The 16,267-nt window shown below is 39.5% G+C and overlaps 1 protein-coding gene across 4 annotated transcripts in view; it reads right to left on the reverse strand.

The window, feature by feature from the left end:
* SPATA6 (spermatogenesis associated 6) overlaps window positions 1-16,267 on the reverse strand; it is a 47,662-nt gene that overhangs the window by 4,008 nt on the left and 27,387 nt on the right. For 2 of the 4 annotated variants that reach the window (XM_085232242.1, XM_085232241.1), the window contains 3 exons: window positions 15,717-15,816; window positions 12,726-12,814; window positions 3,660-9,127 (listed from right to left, as the gene is read on the reverse strand). In XM_085232242.1, the coding sequence (XP_085088368.1) occupies window positions 8,947-9,127; window positions 12,726-12,814; window positions 15,717-15,816 (370 nt within the window). In that variant the 3' untranslated portion in view covers window positions 3,660-8,946. Of the gene's footprint in view, window positions 1-50; window positions 360-3,659; window positions 9,128-12,725; window positions 12,815-15,716; window positions 15,817-16,267 lie in introns of those variants that run through there. The other 2 variants (XR_014885355.1, XM_085232243.1) reach the window with 2 other exon arrangements.

Raw genomic sequence — 16,267 nt, forward strand, 5'->3', positions numbered from 1 at the left:
ACCCTACAAATGTGTCATCACTTTAATTTACCAGAAAATATTTTAAAATGTTATTTAAAAGAATATACGCTACAGTAAGCACAGTTTATTACAAAGGAAAGAAATGAAATGCCATACATACATTTTAGCAGGACGGAGAGTAAGTTAGCAAGCAGGGCTGTGCTGTCTCTGGTTCCTTGTGCTCATTTTCTGGGCCAGAGGGAGCAAGGCATGCAGGCATCAGTGCCCAGGTGAACCACAGCTAGATGTTGCTTCTGGGCTCTGTGGTGCTACTCAGGATCTCAAGCTCTGATCCCTGCAGGCAACGTTGCCCTCCTGTATTCCTATGAGAGGAAACTTCATCGGGATAAAACAGAGGTCTGAGGGAGAGAAGGGGACATGGGCAGGTATGGAGGACTTACATGGTCGCTACTACAAAAACAAACACACCTGTGAGCTTACATGGCCATGCTTTTTTTCTTTTGCTTTTTCTGCTCCTGGGTAGGGTTATCTCCTTCCTTGCATTTGAAAAAAATCAAAACAAACGATAACTATACACCAAAGAATGTATCATATATTGCTTACTTTTACTGCAAGCAATAACAAAAAAGCTTAATGTTACAGTTGCTTTTGCATTGTTTTCTTTGTTTTATGAATCTCAACTTGAAGCCCAGCTCTGGTGGAACCCCCACTACCATGGGATATTCCTCAAGTTCCCAGAGCTGGGCTGAGGCATCCTATGCAATGGGATCCCACAAATACCACAGCTCACGTGCCCATTTCCCACCAGCCAGCACTTCCAACACCAGCATATTACCCCTCTTCTTTGCTGTATAGGGAGAAAATTGCTTAAAATAATTTTGGATTATATAGTCAAGAAGTGTTTCTCCAACACACAATAAAAAGCCAACTTCTTACCTTCAGTGCATTCATCTTATCACACCAAATACAGGGGCAGAAGCAGTGTTTTAGACACCACAGAAGAGAACAACCCTGCTAACCTCAAGCTTTAGCAGTGTCAAAATGCTGACGTATTGGCAAGAGGATTTCTCAGCGTGCATTTGTGCATCTCCTGGGAGCAGCACAACCACACGTGTCAAACCTGCTGGCGTTTAACCAAACGCTTTATCACTACACAACAAAGTCTTCCTGAGTCTTTTTAATTAAAAAAAAAAAAAATCATCAATATTGTGTAAGTCTAAATAAAATTTTAACACGTGAGAAAAATATTTGCCATTTCCCAAGTGCACCTCAGCCCCCAAAGCCATGCATTTTTTCCTCCCCAATGAGTTTTGAAACTCCTGGAGTTGGAAAATGATTCTGCCTCTGAACATACACCAAGCACTGGGCACTCTTCAGAGACTCTAAAGGTTTCAAATCATTCAGGTGCAGCGGGGCAACCAGCAGCTCTTCAATTCCTGACCAAAAATCCCACATCATGTCTTCCCTCCCCGTTTCCAAGTTTCCAGCACCTCTGTCTATTCATCTCCATCACAGTGGATGGGGAGATGCTATTTCAGCAGGTGCCATCTGGTCAAAGGCTGGCACCAAGGTAGCGGTGTGCCGCTCAGGCAGCCCAAGATGTCAGAACAAGAACTGAAATATCACGCAGCGCAGTATTACTGATAAGCTGTCCAAGCAAGACCAGATGGCACCACCACACCAAGGACAACAAGCAGAGATATTAAGATGTCAGAGTATGAACCAAGTCAGTGAGAGCTGCTAAGTTTGTGCCATTTGTGTGCACAGTTTTTGCAAAAGAAGCTGTCCAGGATCACAGTGCAGAAATGCTCCTGGAGAGGGCACATGAGCAATGCCCCAGGAGCCCAGAATGTCCCACTGGCACATGGAGCACTCAGCTCCTACTCCATGGGAGTACTGGCAGGCTGGGCTAGTAGCACTCAGCACTGACATGGTGACCACAGGGGCAATTCCTCTGGCTGCTTTCTGGTTTAGAATAAGCAAGCAAGCAGGCTCTACTTTTAGGCCTGGGGGGAACGAACACAGCCACCATTTTAAGAACCCCATCTTTTTTGTTGTGTTCATTCCAAACAGGAACAGTGTGCAAAACATTCAGCCCTCACTCCTTCCCATAGCTTCCACAAAAGAAGCATTCCATTTAATATGTGAGGCTTATAACCAACTCACACAGTGCAATAGTTCACATCAGTTTGAAGGAAAAACATTCTGCTGGAAGCACAGGCAAGTAGCAGTGTCAATTTTTCATTAACCTACAGCCACTGTCTCTGTAGACTTCCAGCTCTAAGTAAGATTACTGTTATAATTTCTTCTAGTCCCAGAGGGAAGGGGAAAAAACTTCACAAAACTTTTAAGGTCATTAAAAAGAACCCAAACAAACCACCTTTAAATTGGAGGTAGTTTCAGTTTACTTTCATATTTCAAAATCAAATCTTAGCTTCAGCCGCACATCACAGCAGAAATGTCAGCTGCTTTGTTTCGACATCTTCCACGAAAGAAGTTCCGGCTCATACATGAGCTGAATGTCAAGTAAATAGATTTTCCTGGGGAACAAAGGCAGCTTTTCTGTTTGTTTTAAACATATGTAAATAAGAGTCCCAGGAGCAGAGCTGCCTGTCACTTCCACCAGGTTTGCTCTCCTGCCACCCGGGCAGCAGCCCCAGCCCTCGGCCTCCGACCTCAGCGAAAGGAGAACGGTTTAATACACATTCCTTTTTCTTGCTTAGCGAGTTTCTTTCTTCTTTTTCTCCTTTTTGATTTTCAAGCTCTAGTTAAAGAAGGGAATTGCAAAACTACTTTGGCCTCTGTCACAGTCACTGCAGCGATGCTGAAAAGCATTTGGCAGATAAGATCAGCATCTGACAACATATGACTGCTATCAATAAACAGTCAGGGCTGTGCTCCCACATACCAGTGCTGTATTGAAGACTGATGGTACCTGCTAGCTTACAGTGGGTAGGGAAGAAACTGAAATAGATCGGTAAGAAAAGTGACATAAAAAAAAAGAACAACAACAAAAAAAACCCCAAACTGAAAAAAAAACTCACACAAGGATACCATCAGGATTTCAGTCTTTTCAGTACCTGCCATCTAAACAGGCTGGAGTTATTTCCTACAAAGTCAGGAGACAGCAAGGAGGAGCACAATCCCTTCACATACCCATCTGCTATTACTCACATTTGTTTAAATTTAATACTAACAGATCAGTGCAAAATTAAGAGAGCTTACAATGCCTGTCACTGCCAAATGGCTCGCGTTGTATCTTAATCTCCAGCACTCATTCTGGGTGTAACACAGGCGAGCACTGAGGGCTGTGTCACTTTAAAGGCCGTGCATAAGCCACCATTAAGAAAAACCCCCAAGTACACAAGAAGCTTCAATTTTGATTGGCCGCGTTGCCGTAACTCATTGATCATTCAAATCACTCAAGTATTATTCAGTGTTTTCTTCTCCCTGCTTTTTTCATCTCTTGACAAGTTTACAAAGACAAGAATGGAGCAGAGCTTAGCTGCCTTACGTGCAATATGCTGCCTACACGGACGCCAGAGAAGCAAAATGAACCCCAGAACATATGGCGCTCTGCTGACAGAGCTCAGAAAGCAGTTCTGCATGAGCAACAAGGAACATCTTGAAACGCACAAGACATATGTGTTTTAGGAGGAAGATTGAAGTGTTTCATAATAAAACAGGACAAAGTGAAATACAAGTGCTGTATAAAATTTTAATTAAAAACCGGTTTTACCCCTCAACGTGAGCATACAATATGCTTCACAGACGGATTTCATATTTAAGTATTATCCGAACCAAAAACGTAAATGAGACAAATAAAGCCTTCAAAAAATGGCACAGAGGCTAAAATGTATGTAAACAGTAGATGGTTGTGGTGAAAACAAGGCAGACAGGAAAGCAATCTCTTAGCAAATGTTCACTGGTGGAGTGCTCATTGGGACAGTTCATGCAACTGCAGTCATAGTGACAATGCCATCGGCACAACATCCAAACAGAAATTGAAGTCAGTGCAACAATACAAATATTCCTGTGTTAGAATTCAGCAGTGTGAGTGCTGCTTTTGTTACTTCGAGATCTATTTATGGGTTTCACAGTTGTTCTGTAGACTGGTATGCAAGTGCAGAAAGCACAGAAAACCTTTCCCCAAAGCACTCCCAGGTCCCATCCCTGCCCCATCCAATCACAGAGGTTCCATGCCATCACACCAACGTTTGACCAAGTAAGTTTTCATAAGGAGGAGGCAATCCATATGAACCAAAGGGGACCTTGTCTAGCAACAGCAAACACCTTCCCCTGAGAAGATGAGAAGGCAGCTCAGACGTACACACCTCACCTGTAGAGAGTTCTCTGTCAGAAGCAATCACCTAGAGCTGCATGGAAACAAACACAAAGAAGTGCAGTCTTCACACTGATCAAGAAAGGAGGATTGCAGTTCCTCCATGCTGTCAAACAGACAAATTATCACTGCACTTCAGAGAATTTCCCTCTGAAGACAAACACAAGAAACAAATCACATGTCTTTGGCAAGCCAACATTGTTAAAAGAAGGAACTACAGCCACCACTTTTTAATGGTTTTGGTTGATGATGCTTCAATTGCATGGGCAAGCAGCATAAATCAAGAACAACATTCAGGTTTGTGCTTAATATTCCCTATTAGATGCTCTTGATCACTTCCCACAACACTAATTTATGGACATTCAAAGGAACTGGGCAAAGACCAGCTCTCCGCCACTACTGGAGACCATCACCGAAATCATTTTTGTCACTGAAGTAGCTCATTAACATAACTCACAGAAATGCTGTTGTCTATTAGATTTAATCGTTTTCACTGCAGCCAAGCAGTGAAGAAGTTCCACCAATTTAAAAGTTTCCTCAAATTTCTTGCCCCCCAAAGGATCTCTTGATACATTGTCAGCATCCTGATAACAATCACTCAGTAACAGCAAAGTAGTTAGCTTAATGGTTAGGTTTTCTTATAACCCAGAGATTCCACATTACAAGATTCATACAATGAAGTAGCCACTGCTAAAAAGCTAAGAATTTTGCTGCATAGTTAGGTGTTCCAGAAAACACTTTGAAGTTTAAAAATCAGGAAGATCAGCACTATATTACAGCCTATCCTTTGCACCACATAACCTTTCCCTTTGCCAAGTTGCATGCACCACTGCACCCCCTTACTTCTTGGGGAGGGGATGAAAACAAAGTGATAGATGCTAGCAATGCTGGTTAGCATACCTTGAAGTATGAGCAGGATGAACCCAGATCATCCAAGAGACAAACTGCATAAAATGTCCATTGTGGGAAGGTCTGTAGTAAAGATCTGTGATAAAGCATTTTCTTCTTCAATAGTCTTACGAATGTATAAGGTTTCTACCTTGTTAAGTTTAAGACTTGCTTAATAACTGTCTTATTAAAACATAATAAATCTGGGAACGTTAGAATAAGGTCTTTTCAGTAACCTTGGAGATGAGATGGGAATTTTCAGCCAGGCTTCCACAAGAAAATTTCAGTAACATTCACTTCAGGATCCCAAAACACTTTACAGTCATTTAATTAAGCTTCAATAGAGCACAAACTTCCCATTTTACAGCTGAGGTAATAGTGAAAGGGAATTTAGCACAGACTATTTAATACTGAGCAGAGCTAAAACTTGTTATTTTATCCCCATAAATAAGTTCCCAACCCCAATAGGTAAATTTCTTTCCATTTTAGCAACCTACTAAGTAACAGTAAAGTTCCAACACGATGTACAATCTAAATAACAGCCCTCATCTTCAAAGCCTCTTCAGATCTGGCATACAAACATGCCACCCATTTATCTCATAAGGCTGCTCCTTACTCCATCCACCCCTTTGCCTCCTGTCCCCAGCAGACCAGCTTAAGCTTCCCTGCTTCTTGTTGAAAACTTTGATAAGGCAAATCATTAATAAGTCAGATTTTTTTTTTTTTTTTTTTTTGCATTTAAACCACAACAGGTCAATGACTAAGTGATTTTCAAAGCAACTGCCACTCAGCAAAGGATTTGGCATTCAGCCCAATAAGTAGACAAACTATACGCCTAGTGAGCCATCCCAAGGTCCTAAGCTGTATCAAGTTCTTTGTAGGAAAGGGAACATGCTGGAAGTTGGCTCTGATTTATTAAAATGAAAGTGATTAAAATATTACACTGATTAGACTGCATACTGCAAGCAATACTGGATGCTGAAAAACATTTGGCAATAATACACATGGGTTATAATAGCTCAGGGAGGGCAAGAGAGAGAGATAGACTGTACAAAAAAAAAAACCACACTAATTCTCTTAATCTACCCCATTATTTCTAGATTTGAGTAGGCAGCTTTCCTTTAGGAGGTAAAATGATGGAGGTGGAATGATGCCATCCCAATGTCACTAACAGACCACTTTGTGGATGGCAAAAGATAAGGAATGAGCATAGAAAATGCTATTTAAAGCTCCACTCAGGAACCTAAAAATTTGCATTTGATAGAAGGGATTTAAATTGTATTAGAAGGCAAGGTGCACTAAACAATTACAGTTTATTACTATGTTGGTTCGCTGCCTGAACCTATACTTATCGCATGCTGCAGTAGCAAAGGAGCAGCAGTGCTCAGTGCACTTGAGCTGTATGCATATTAATTGGAGGGTTAGCTGAGCAAACAGGGAAGGGGCCAAAAGCTTTTAAAAAACAAGTGGCTTGCAGATTTTATGGACAGATAGAGTACTTTGGGTTTTAAGTCACATTTCATAGAATAGCTTTCCATTAACCAAACTGGATTTCCAGTACGGTGTTTGGAAGAGAACTGTGCAGTATCACAGCATATACGCTGTGGAATGACTCTGACCCAAGAGAGAAACATATCCTGCAGCAGCTGATGCAGAAAGACGTACACACCATCTCTCTCTGCAGCTGGAGCAGGGCCAGTGACACTCAGAGCCTATCTGCTTCACTTGTTATGCTGCATACAAAGGCTTCAGTGAAAATGTCCATACTGGTCAGAATTCAGTATACTATGTATATGACACTTTCTATTTCTCCCATCTAGTTTTAGTCCGTGATGAAAAATCAAAAGTTGTCATTTTACCGTATGCTGTGATTATCCAGTTACATCCTCTGGACCTCTCCAAAATCTTATCCTAGTTTTTCATAGTGGCCTCCAACCTCTCTGATCCCCTGCTTGTGCCTTGAGCTTATTTTCCAGGAGCAGCAAGACAGAAACTATTATTTTCTGGACTAATCTGAGTTCATAGGACTAATGACAGAATACCAAGTACTGGTAACACAATACTCCATGGCCACCATGTCTTCAGTGGCATGGCTCAGGTAAGTTTTTCTTTTCACATCTACAAAACAAACAAACAAACAAAAAACATACTACTTCTTCACAGAGTGCCTCAACAGTTATCCACAGAGTAAGGTTGTGCAGCTAATACCCTTTGAAAGCACTAATGTGTTAAATGGCAGCAGGGACAGGAAATGATCAGTGTTAATCTACTTCAACTTGCTTAACTGTTACAAGGAATAGAAATGTCTGCATGGAAGACACTTCCTCTGAGAGTCCCCTTTCCTGAAGCAGAAGCACACAACCTTTCAGCATGCTTTCCCACCAGCATAATTGCTCACCAACTGCTTTCTCAAATCAATTACGTTGTCTCAGCATTAAAGGATGGAAGGCAAAGTAGACCAACTTTTTGTTTATCTAGGCACGCTGGCAGGTAACAGTCATATGTTCTGCCATCTGTACTGCAAGCTTTATCTTTTATCCAATCATAACAGGTAAAATGGCATCGGTATAACTGAATCTGTTCACTTAGTTAGGGAAGGAGCCAGAATATGCATGTGTTTTCCCCCTTCCCCATTCTAAAAGGGAAGCAGGAGATGGACACTCTTGCCCTTTTAAGCATTCGGCTTTTCAATAGATGGGCAATTTGCCCTGGCTTGCTAATGTGGGATCTGTTCAATGCAAGGCTGAAAAGGTTTCATCCCTTGGGATAGCACTGAACCGCTGATGAACATTTGGTGGCCTTTAGCAGAAAGGATGTGATTTCTGCCAACAGGATCCCAGCAGGCTGGCAAGGACAGGCTCCAAATTAGGTGGGATTGTGATGCAGGCACTTCAGAAGGCCTGTACTAGATACAAGAGCTTGCTGACTACCTTGCTCCAGTCTTTCCCCCTCTCTACTCCTTTTTCATTTGTATTTTTAAAGACTACAACTATATTTGCAAGTGCCAGGACTGCATTCAAGAAAGCCTGGAAACTTTCAAACACACAGGGTACATAAAGAAAGCCTTTCTTCTAATACGAAGGCTGCTGATCTGGGTGGGTTTCTTCTAAAATTTGACATTATTTGAAAATTTGTGACTAAAGGTGCTTGAAACCACTTTGAAAGCATGCATGTAGGTCACTATTGGAGTCATCTTTCTGCCCTTCTCAAAAACAATCCAAAGGTAAATTTCTAGAAAACAATTCAAATTCTCTCTTTCCCAGAGCATGCCATTTATATCAATACTCACACTTACTCTCCCCTTTAGATACCCTCACTGAACACTAGGACTTATTGCTTCTTATGTTACTACATAGATTTAATTATTTACATCATAATTGACTGCACTGAAACTTGACCTATGTCAGGCAGGAACATCCAGCAGACATATTAGTCTTTAAAATGGCTATCTTCAGAGAGTCTCAAAGAAGCAACATCACCCTCATCGACTGTGGAGGGGCTTACGGCTTTTTCTTGCTGTTGTTTGTTAGTGTTTTTTTTTTTTTTTTTTTTTTTAATTTGGAGCAGAGGTGTTGTGGTGGTGGGGGTGCTGCTAATAGCATTCATTTGGCAACCCAGACCAGAACTCAATTTCTCCAAAATCCTGCCCAGCCATAATTACATCTTAAAAATAGAGTACAAATATTCGTCACTTAAAAAAAGTTTTGCTAAGAAATATCAACACTGTGTACTGTGCATTTTCAGCTGAATTGCCATCAGGAGTGTGCTTTTTGGTCTGAAATAGTGCCAGAAGCTTTTTGGTACATGTTTCTATATATTTTCCCAAGACTGTCTTCAAAGATTGCTCTGTGAGGCTTCCCTTTGTATACAGCTGCACGGTTATACCAGAATTCACCATTATCCAAGTGAACAGTGATGTTCTGCTGCACTGGTGAACTGTCAACAGAAAAAAAGATAAGAAATAATGATCAAATGAGATAAATGAGAGGAATCACAAGTACAAAGCCAACAGAAATCCAAGTGTAAAGCTGCTAACCACAGATTACCTTTCACAAATAGAAACAAAATCTGCACTGCAGCTACTCTTCAGAAATGGGAGCCCACCCCACATTCACACAAAGTCTCCTTTACCTGACCACGTGCACTTGATAATACCTCACAAAAAGAAGGAATTAATTCTCAAAGAGCATGCAGTCATTATGCTGTATTTTGATAGGCAGTGTGACTAGGCACTGAGCCCATGCAAGAGCAACACAGTTGGATTTCTGTGTCCTTTGAAGGTCAAAATGCAGCTATTTCAATATGAAGACAATCTATCAGGGGTATATTAAATTACTGTGGTTGCAGCAGTAAAGTGCTCTATCGGAAGCATCTTGGATTAAGTATTCTACCAAACACATTATGACATAATGGCAATCAAGCGCTCCCTTCCCCACTCCATCCTATTTGCCACCATTTCAATACCAAACGCAGTCTGTTTACTTTGAGAAATTATTTCCCTTATCTATGAAATAAAATTTATTCTCTGAAAATCATTACAAAACATTGACAGATCCAAAGCTTGTATATCTAAACTTCATGACTGTGCGCCTTCTCTTGAGACTCCCAAAACAAAGGATCGCGTTATATAATGAAGTGAGCCATTTTCCTGTAATACAGCATGAAACAAACAGATGAAAAATCAGCAGAAAATAACTACTGAGGTGACATTTGTCACATATGCTCAGATATTTAGGCACTTTGGACACTTAAAAATTAGGACTGAGTTATCTTCAGCCTTTCAGTAAGGTTCTCAGTCTAGGAGAAGAAACGGGAGAAGTGAACTTGTGGTGACCGTTCTCATTTGGGAAATGGCTTACTTTTACATGGGGAAGGTTTAGACTGTGTTATGTATGTATAATTTGTCGACCTATTATTGTCAAGCTAATCCTCAAAACTTTATATTTAAGTTTGTACCAGTAAGAATATATGATAGAATTGGAAGAGGGCTTGTATCACAGGACTCACAAATACTTGTAGATAGCTGTATTAAATCATAAGGTTTTCAGTTTAAGAAAGGAAAATGTGAGCCAAGAAAAGAAAGATCAGTAGTATTAGTTTTTTTAAACTCACATATCTAAGCTTGTATTCACCCACAGAAAACAAAAGTAGTATTATGCTGATATCAACTCATACCTCATTTAAAAAGATTTCTATAAGCCTGCAATATTAAAGGGAGAGGAAAGGTCAGCTTCCCCTTTTGCAGATAAAGCCTGAGCATTTTAAGTCAGCCAACAGCATGAGGAAAATTTAAACCTACTCATCATCCTGGAGAGGGTGATCTGCTCACTACTGTTTGGAAGCAATGAAACCAACCTACCAAACGGTAAAATCAATAGAAAAGTTATATTGGCCTACGTTAAATGTAGACAAGTCAATGCTCTGGGCACCCATGAACAACTGAACTTTTACTCCCTCCTTTCCCCAGTCTGGGTCACCTCAGTTCTGACAATTCTCAATCCAACAAATAAGGACGGAACTTGCAAATATACAATAAACAGCTCTGGCATCTTTTTCCTTGGAGCCCATCTGTAGTCAGCTTTGTACTTTTATTTTCATCTATTGAAAGCTTAATCTACAGAGAAACACTCAAAATCCAACCAATTTAACTGCAGTAAAAGAAAGTCTCTAAGAACAACAGCAACTTCCACAAACTCCTTATTCTGCTTCTGACAAAGAATTGAAAGTATGCATGCTTTAGCTTTGTTTTAGTCCTTGCACACCAGATGCTTAGCACTGGTGCGGACACAGAGCCAACCTAGAGAAGAGTCCCTCCTCTGTCTTGACTGGAAAACGAACTGACAACCTGAGCTAAACAATCTGGGAATTACACTCACAAATCATATTAACAGCAGGATTTCTGCACGCAACTCCCTGCTCTGAAATACCTGTCAGATGCTTTTGTTCCATCATACATCTCCTTTAAGAGTCCCAGAAGTTCTTTTCTGAGTGAATCATATACTAAATATTTCACAAAACATGGACCTCTTCCTTTCTCCCAGCGGTTCTGAATCACCTGCTTTACTGCCAACATTTGGTTGACAGAACCATGTCCTTCTGTGAACTCTGTCTCCGTCCTTGTATCCTGTTTATGAGCACTGTGGTGAACGCTCAGCAATCAGACTGTCCTCGAGTCCTTTTATGTCTCACCCTTCAGTGAATGGGATTAGTGCTGCTGGCCTCTAAACCCAAGGAATGATCTTTTCCCAAGCCGAGTGCCACATTTCATAACCCATCACTTCTTGATTCTCTAGTATTAGGATTTGTTTCTTCTTTTGTTTCATAGTCTGCAGTCTCAGCATCAATCTCAAACTCCCAAAGCTGCCTCAGAACAACAACTTGCACTTTCTCTCTCAGAAGCACATCCTACACAATTTAATTGTAGCATCTCTGTGCACAAAGGATAAGGAGGCAAAAAGGCTACAAGCGGAATACAAGAATAAGCTCAGGTACAGAAATACTAACAACTCCTGCAGCAGCTCCTTATCCACATGAAAATCCAAGACTAACTAGATCCCTTGCATGGAAGAAGATGCAAATTATGGGAATTAAAAATCCAATAACTAAATCAACTTTTTAAAGCATACTCATCATAAGTCAAAGTTACTACTAGCTGCACACTGAACTAACCCTCCTTTTCATGGAATACAGAAATGATTTTGGAAGCCTATGTTCAAAAATTTGCACTACATTTAATTAGCAAAGTAAAGCCTCTTTTCCCCCCCTCAAGTGTCAAGCTCTCTCAAATTCAGCACCACAGTTCTAGGAGTTCTTTCAAAGAAAAACAGAATCCACACAACCCTAGAAATGCCCTGCATAATTTTGTATCTTTCCTTCAGCAAGGATACAAACAGTTATACAAAATGCTGTGCACATACATAGAGATTATCAGTACTGAGAACTTATACTACAGAAGTGGAGAAAATCAAATCAACTGGTGCCTTTTAAGTAACATTTTCAAAAGAAAACCTAGTTATAAATGTGAGGGCAACCCACAATAATTAAACTATAGAAGCAAGATGTTCAAAATATCTTCTGAAATATGACATGCTGAATTACTAGACCACATCCTATGTATTTGCACCATTTAAGATGCTCCTCTTTTCCAAGCATTTGTTTTGGAGAAAAACAAATAAATTATCCACAAGCCTTATTAGTAAAGAAAGCTTAAAATTACTTTTGCTCTCCTGTAACTTTAAGAAAAGATAACCAAACAGCTATTTTTTAAAAGTTACAGTTATTTACTCATCCACTGATAAAATCCAACAGCTTCTGCCCATGGATCATTTTTATGACCAAATCCAGTAAGAAAAATCAGAATTTAATGAAGATTATACTGACACAAAGCCAAACAGAATGAATGGTATAATGATAGTTTAGTGTATTTTCCTTTTAGACAAAAAACCTTGGTAAATCTAATATAACATAGCTCAAAATAGGAAGAGAATTTTTTTTATTATTTAAGGGGCAATATAATGATGGTTCAACCCCATACCTGCTCTGCAGATCACTTAAGGATAAGTGTGCTTTATGTGAAGATTGTCTTGTATTAGTCAAGTTTCCTTTTGATGGGTTACTTTCATCCTAAAAAAAAAAAAAAACAACAAAAAAGAACACAGAAATCAAATTCTCATTACCTTGGTTTCTGATTACAATGATCTCATTTCAAAAATACTTTCTTTCCACTTAGAAAACTATTAAAGTGCTTACATTTCTTGGGGGAAAAAGGGACAAAGTGTAATGAGCCAAATGCTATTTATGAACACTTTTAATTAAGTTCAGCACAACTCAGCTAATAATTCTCAGGTAATAAACTGGAAAGAATTTCTAGACATTGTAGATCTGAAGAACCATGCAGACAGCATAAGCTTCAATAACCCAAAAACGTGTGGATTAAATGCTATGAAACCTGCTGCTAACTGCTTTACTTTTGTTTCTTGTAAAAGATGGGAGAAAGAACAAAAAACTTACTGTTAACAGCTCTGCCACTAAGCTACCATTATTCATGTAATGCATTTTATCAGACAGAAGTATTCTACTCATCTGTATATTTCCCATTCCCTAGACAGGGTAGAGAACATGCTTAAATGCTTATTTACCCCTCTCAGGTATGTATGAGACAGAATATCTCTTTTGAAATAAGCTAGCTGCCCACCTGAGGTAGGATGGGAGAAATTTCATCCACAAAAATACAACCATGTTCACTCTGCTCTGAAAGGCAAGGATGCCTACTGAAGAGAAGGCATTCAGTGATGTTTGTAGCAGAAGCTAATCGATGCAAAGATTAGTAAACAAAATTACCTTTCACACTACTTAAGAAATAACTTGAAAACAAGATTGTGAAGTTAAAATAATCAAACTTGTTGCTAACACAAGCCTGGGAGAAAAGACAATAAATACAGTAGAAGACAGCAGGATGATGCAGGACAAGCTGAACGGTCGGAGTGTGGATGGAAAAAATCTAACAATTTATTGCATTGCAATACAGGTAATAAGCATGTTTGTAGGAAAACTCTTTCTTCAGCAGTCACAGGCTACAGGACTGAGCAGAGAGAATGGGGTACAGCAGTAAATAAAACTCTTCAGCATTTGCCAGAGGCAAACTATGTTCTGGAAAGCAAAAAAAAAAAAAAAAAAAAAAAAAAAAAAAGAAATATTATGATACTGCCAGAATGTCACAGTGGAAAGCTACAGCGGACACCCTAAGGAACGTGCAGCAGAGCTTCAGTCACACTATTTTTACAGAGCACTATGGAAACAAAATTTTGGAAAACACAGATGGATGCTTCTGGGAATGGTTGTTTAGCATTATGTTCTTCGGAATAAAACAGTAAGAGATTTTTTTTAACCTTTCGAAGTTTGGAAGAGCACCCAAACTGGAGCCAGAAATCCACTCGCCCCATTGCAAGTACAAAGAATCACCAAGGTTGGAAAAGACATTTAAGATCATTCAGTCCAACCATCCACCTACCACCAGTATTTCCCACTAAACCACGTCCCTCAGTACAACATCTAAATATTTCCCTACACTTCCTCTGCTAAGCTCCCACTTTCAAGATGACCCATTTACCTCATCCATCCACTGCATAACAGCACAGTCTAGATTTCTGTCAGCTCACAATATCATCATTTTTGGATATGAACTGAGGAAGGTACAACACAAATTGGATCAAACAATCTTAGCTTGCATAAGAAAAACCTTTTTCATGGTTGAAAATGAAAAGCGCGTCAACTAAACTGGAAATAAAGATTGATCAAAAATGAGAAAATAATCAGATTGAGACAGCACACAAGAAACACAAGTCGCTGCCCATGATGGCTACAGCTGGGGAAATAAGTAAATAAATCAAGACTTCAGAGCCAAGGCAGATGTTCTTCAGTACATCATGCAGCAGCAAATTAAGACAATAACCTGTTTTTTTTTCGTTTTTTCTTTTTTTTCCCCCAGCCTCCTGCCAGGAGTTAATGGTAGTTATTGCGTCTCAGTCAGCAGAGTTCAATTGGTGGTGCACTACTGGTACACCCCCTTTCTCTTCATTGAAATGTGAGGTGGGGAGACCAAAGCTCTCCCATTCTTTATCACGCCTCCCATAGACACAGTAAGCTCTGGTAGAGGGGTGAGGTGGACAACAGCAGCCTAAAACTTCAGCAAAGCAGGTTTCTGTCAACACTCCTTTTTCTAAGAAAGCAAAAAAAAATAAAATAAAATCTTTCCCCACTTTGAGAGGTTCATCTCTTTGAACCAATCAATAACATCAGTGCAGTAGATTGTCAGACAAAAAAAAAAAAAAAAAAAAATTTCATTAGAGCTCCTTACCTCTATCTTACCTACTCTCACTCTTATATCCTTTTACCTTTCCTTTACCTCATCTCAGACTTAAGACCCTAAGTTCTCTGCAGATGAACAATATTTTACAAATGCTTTGCTGAGGGAAATCCTGTGCCATGAGTGGGTTTCTCAAAATTGCAGCGGCAAAAAAATGCCTGACTAAAATCAGACTTCAAAATTCCATTAGACTCAAGGACAAAATATTCTGATCCCAGGCTTAATATAGTTAGATTTCATTTAGAACCAGGTAATTAAAGGGAGGAAAAAAAAATCCACACACAACTGGAGAATAATATTAGCTCTACAAACAGCTGGACACCAGCAGCTGTTTATGTGCAGATGCACAACATGTTAAGCCACAGTGTTCTATAACAGATCGCTAACATTTTTTGCTTACAGTGAAAGCAGAGGAATCAGATACAAAGAAAATTTAATTGTCCTCTATACCCTTATGAGGTTGCCACCTGTCTATAAGAGCTTCACACAAGGAAGCTACTGAAAACAGTGAGAAAGAGTTCAGCTTACTTATTACATTCACATTTCTAAATCAAGTGCGCCTCAAAAGACAACATCATAATAAATTCAAGAGTATCAGCACAATTAATTGTCTTCCTCAGTCATCTTGGAAAGAAGAAAGGACTTAGTATGCAAACTTACAAACGCCAGGCGCTGCCTAGCACTGTGTGTCCTTAAAATATTTTTCACTCTTTTATGGATCTCATCTCCATTTGCTGGTGGAGGCCAACCAGAGTTAAATCTGCAAGAGGAAAAAACAACACAAAAAGAAGAAATATTTGCAAGTTGAAAAGCTCTAACACGCCTTTCCCTCCGATTTTTATTTTATTTTCTAGAAATTACAAAGCATGCATAGCTTCCTTCTATTTGGAATGTACGCAGTGTTTAGATTTGATTCTTTTTTTCCTCTGGAGTACAAGGAAATAAACATTTTGAAGCACTGCATAAACAACATGCATCTACAATTCCAGCACAGGATACAAAGCAAGAAAACGTTGATGATTTTGTAACAAGTAATATTTCTGCAATGTCTGTTTGTCCCTACAGAAGAGAAAAGCTATACAGTTATGCTATTCCCAGTGATCAGGTTTCATTTTTCTCTTTTTAAAGCAAATATTATGCACATGAAATTCTTTCAACTGGAATAAATCAACAGAAAGATAACCCCAGTGCAAATAGGAAAGCCCACAGAG

This window comes from Meleagris gallopavo, chromosome 10 (assembly GCF_905368555.1).
Source record: "Meleagris gallopavo chromosome 10, MGAL_WU_HG_1.1, whole genome shotgun sequence".
Classification (NCBI taxonomy): domain Eukaryota; kingdom Metazoa; phylum Chordata; class Aves; order Galliformes; family Phasianidae; genus Meleagris; species Meleagris gallopavo.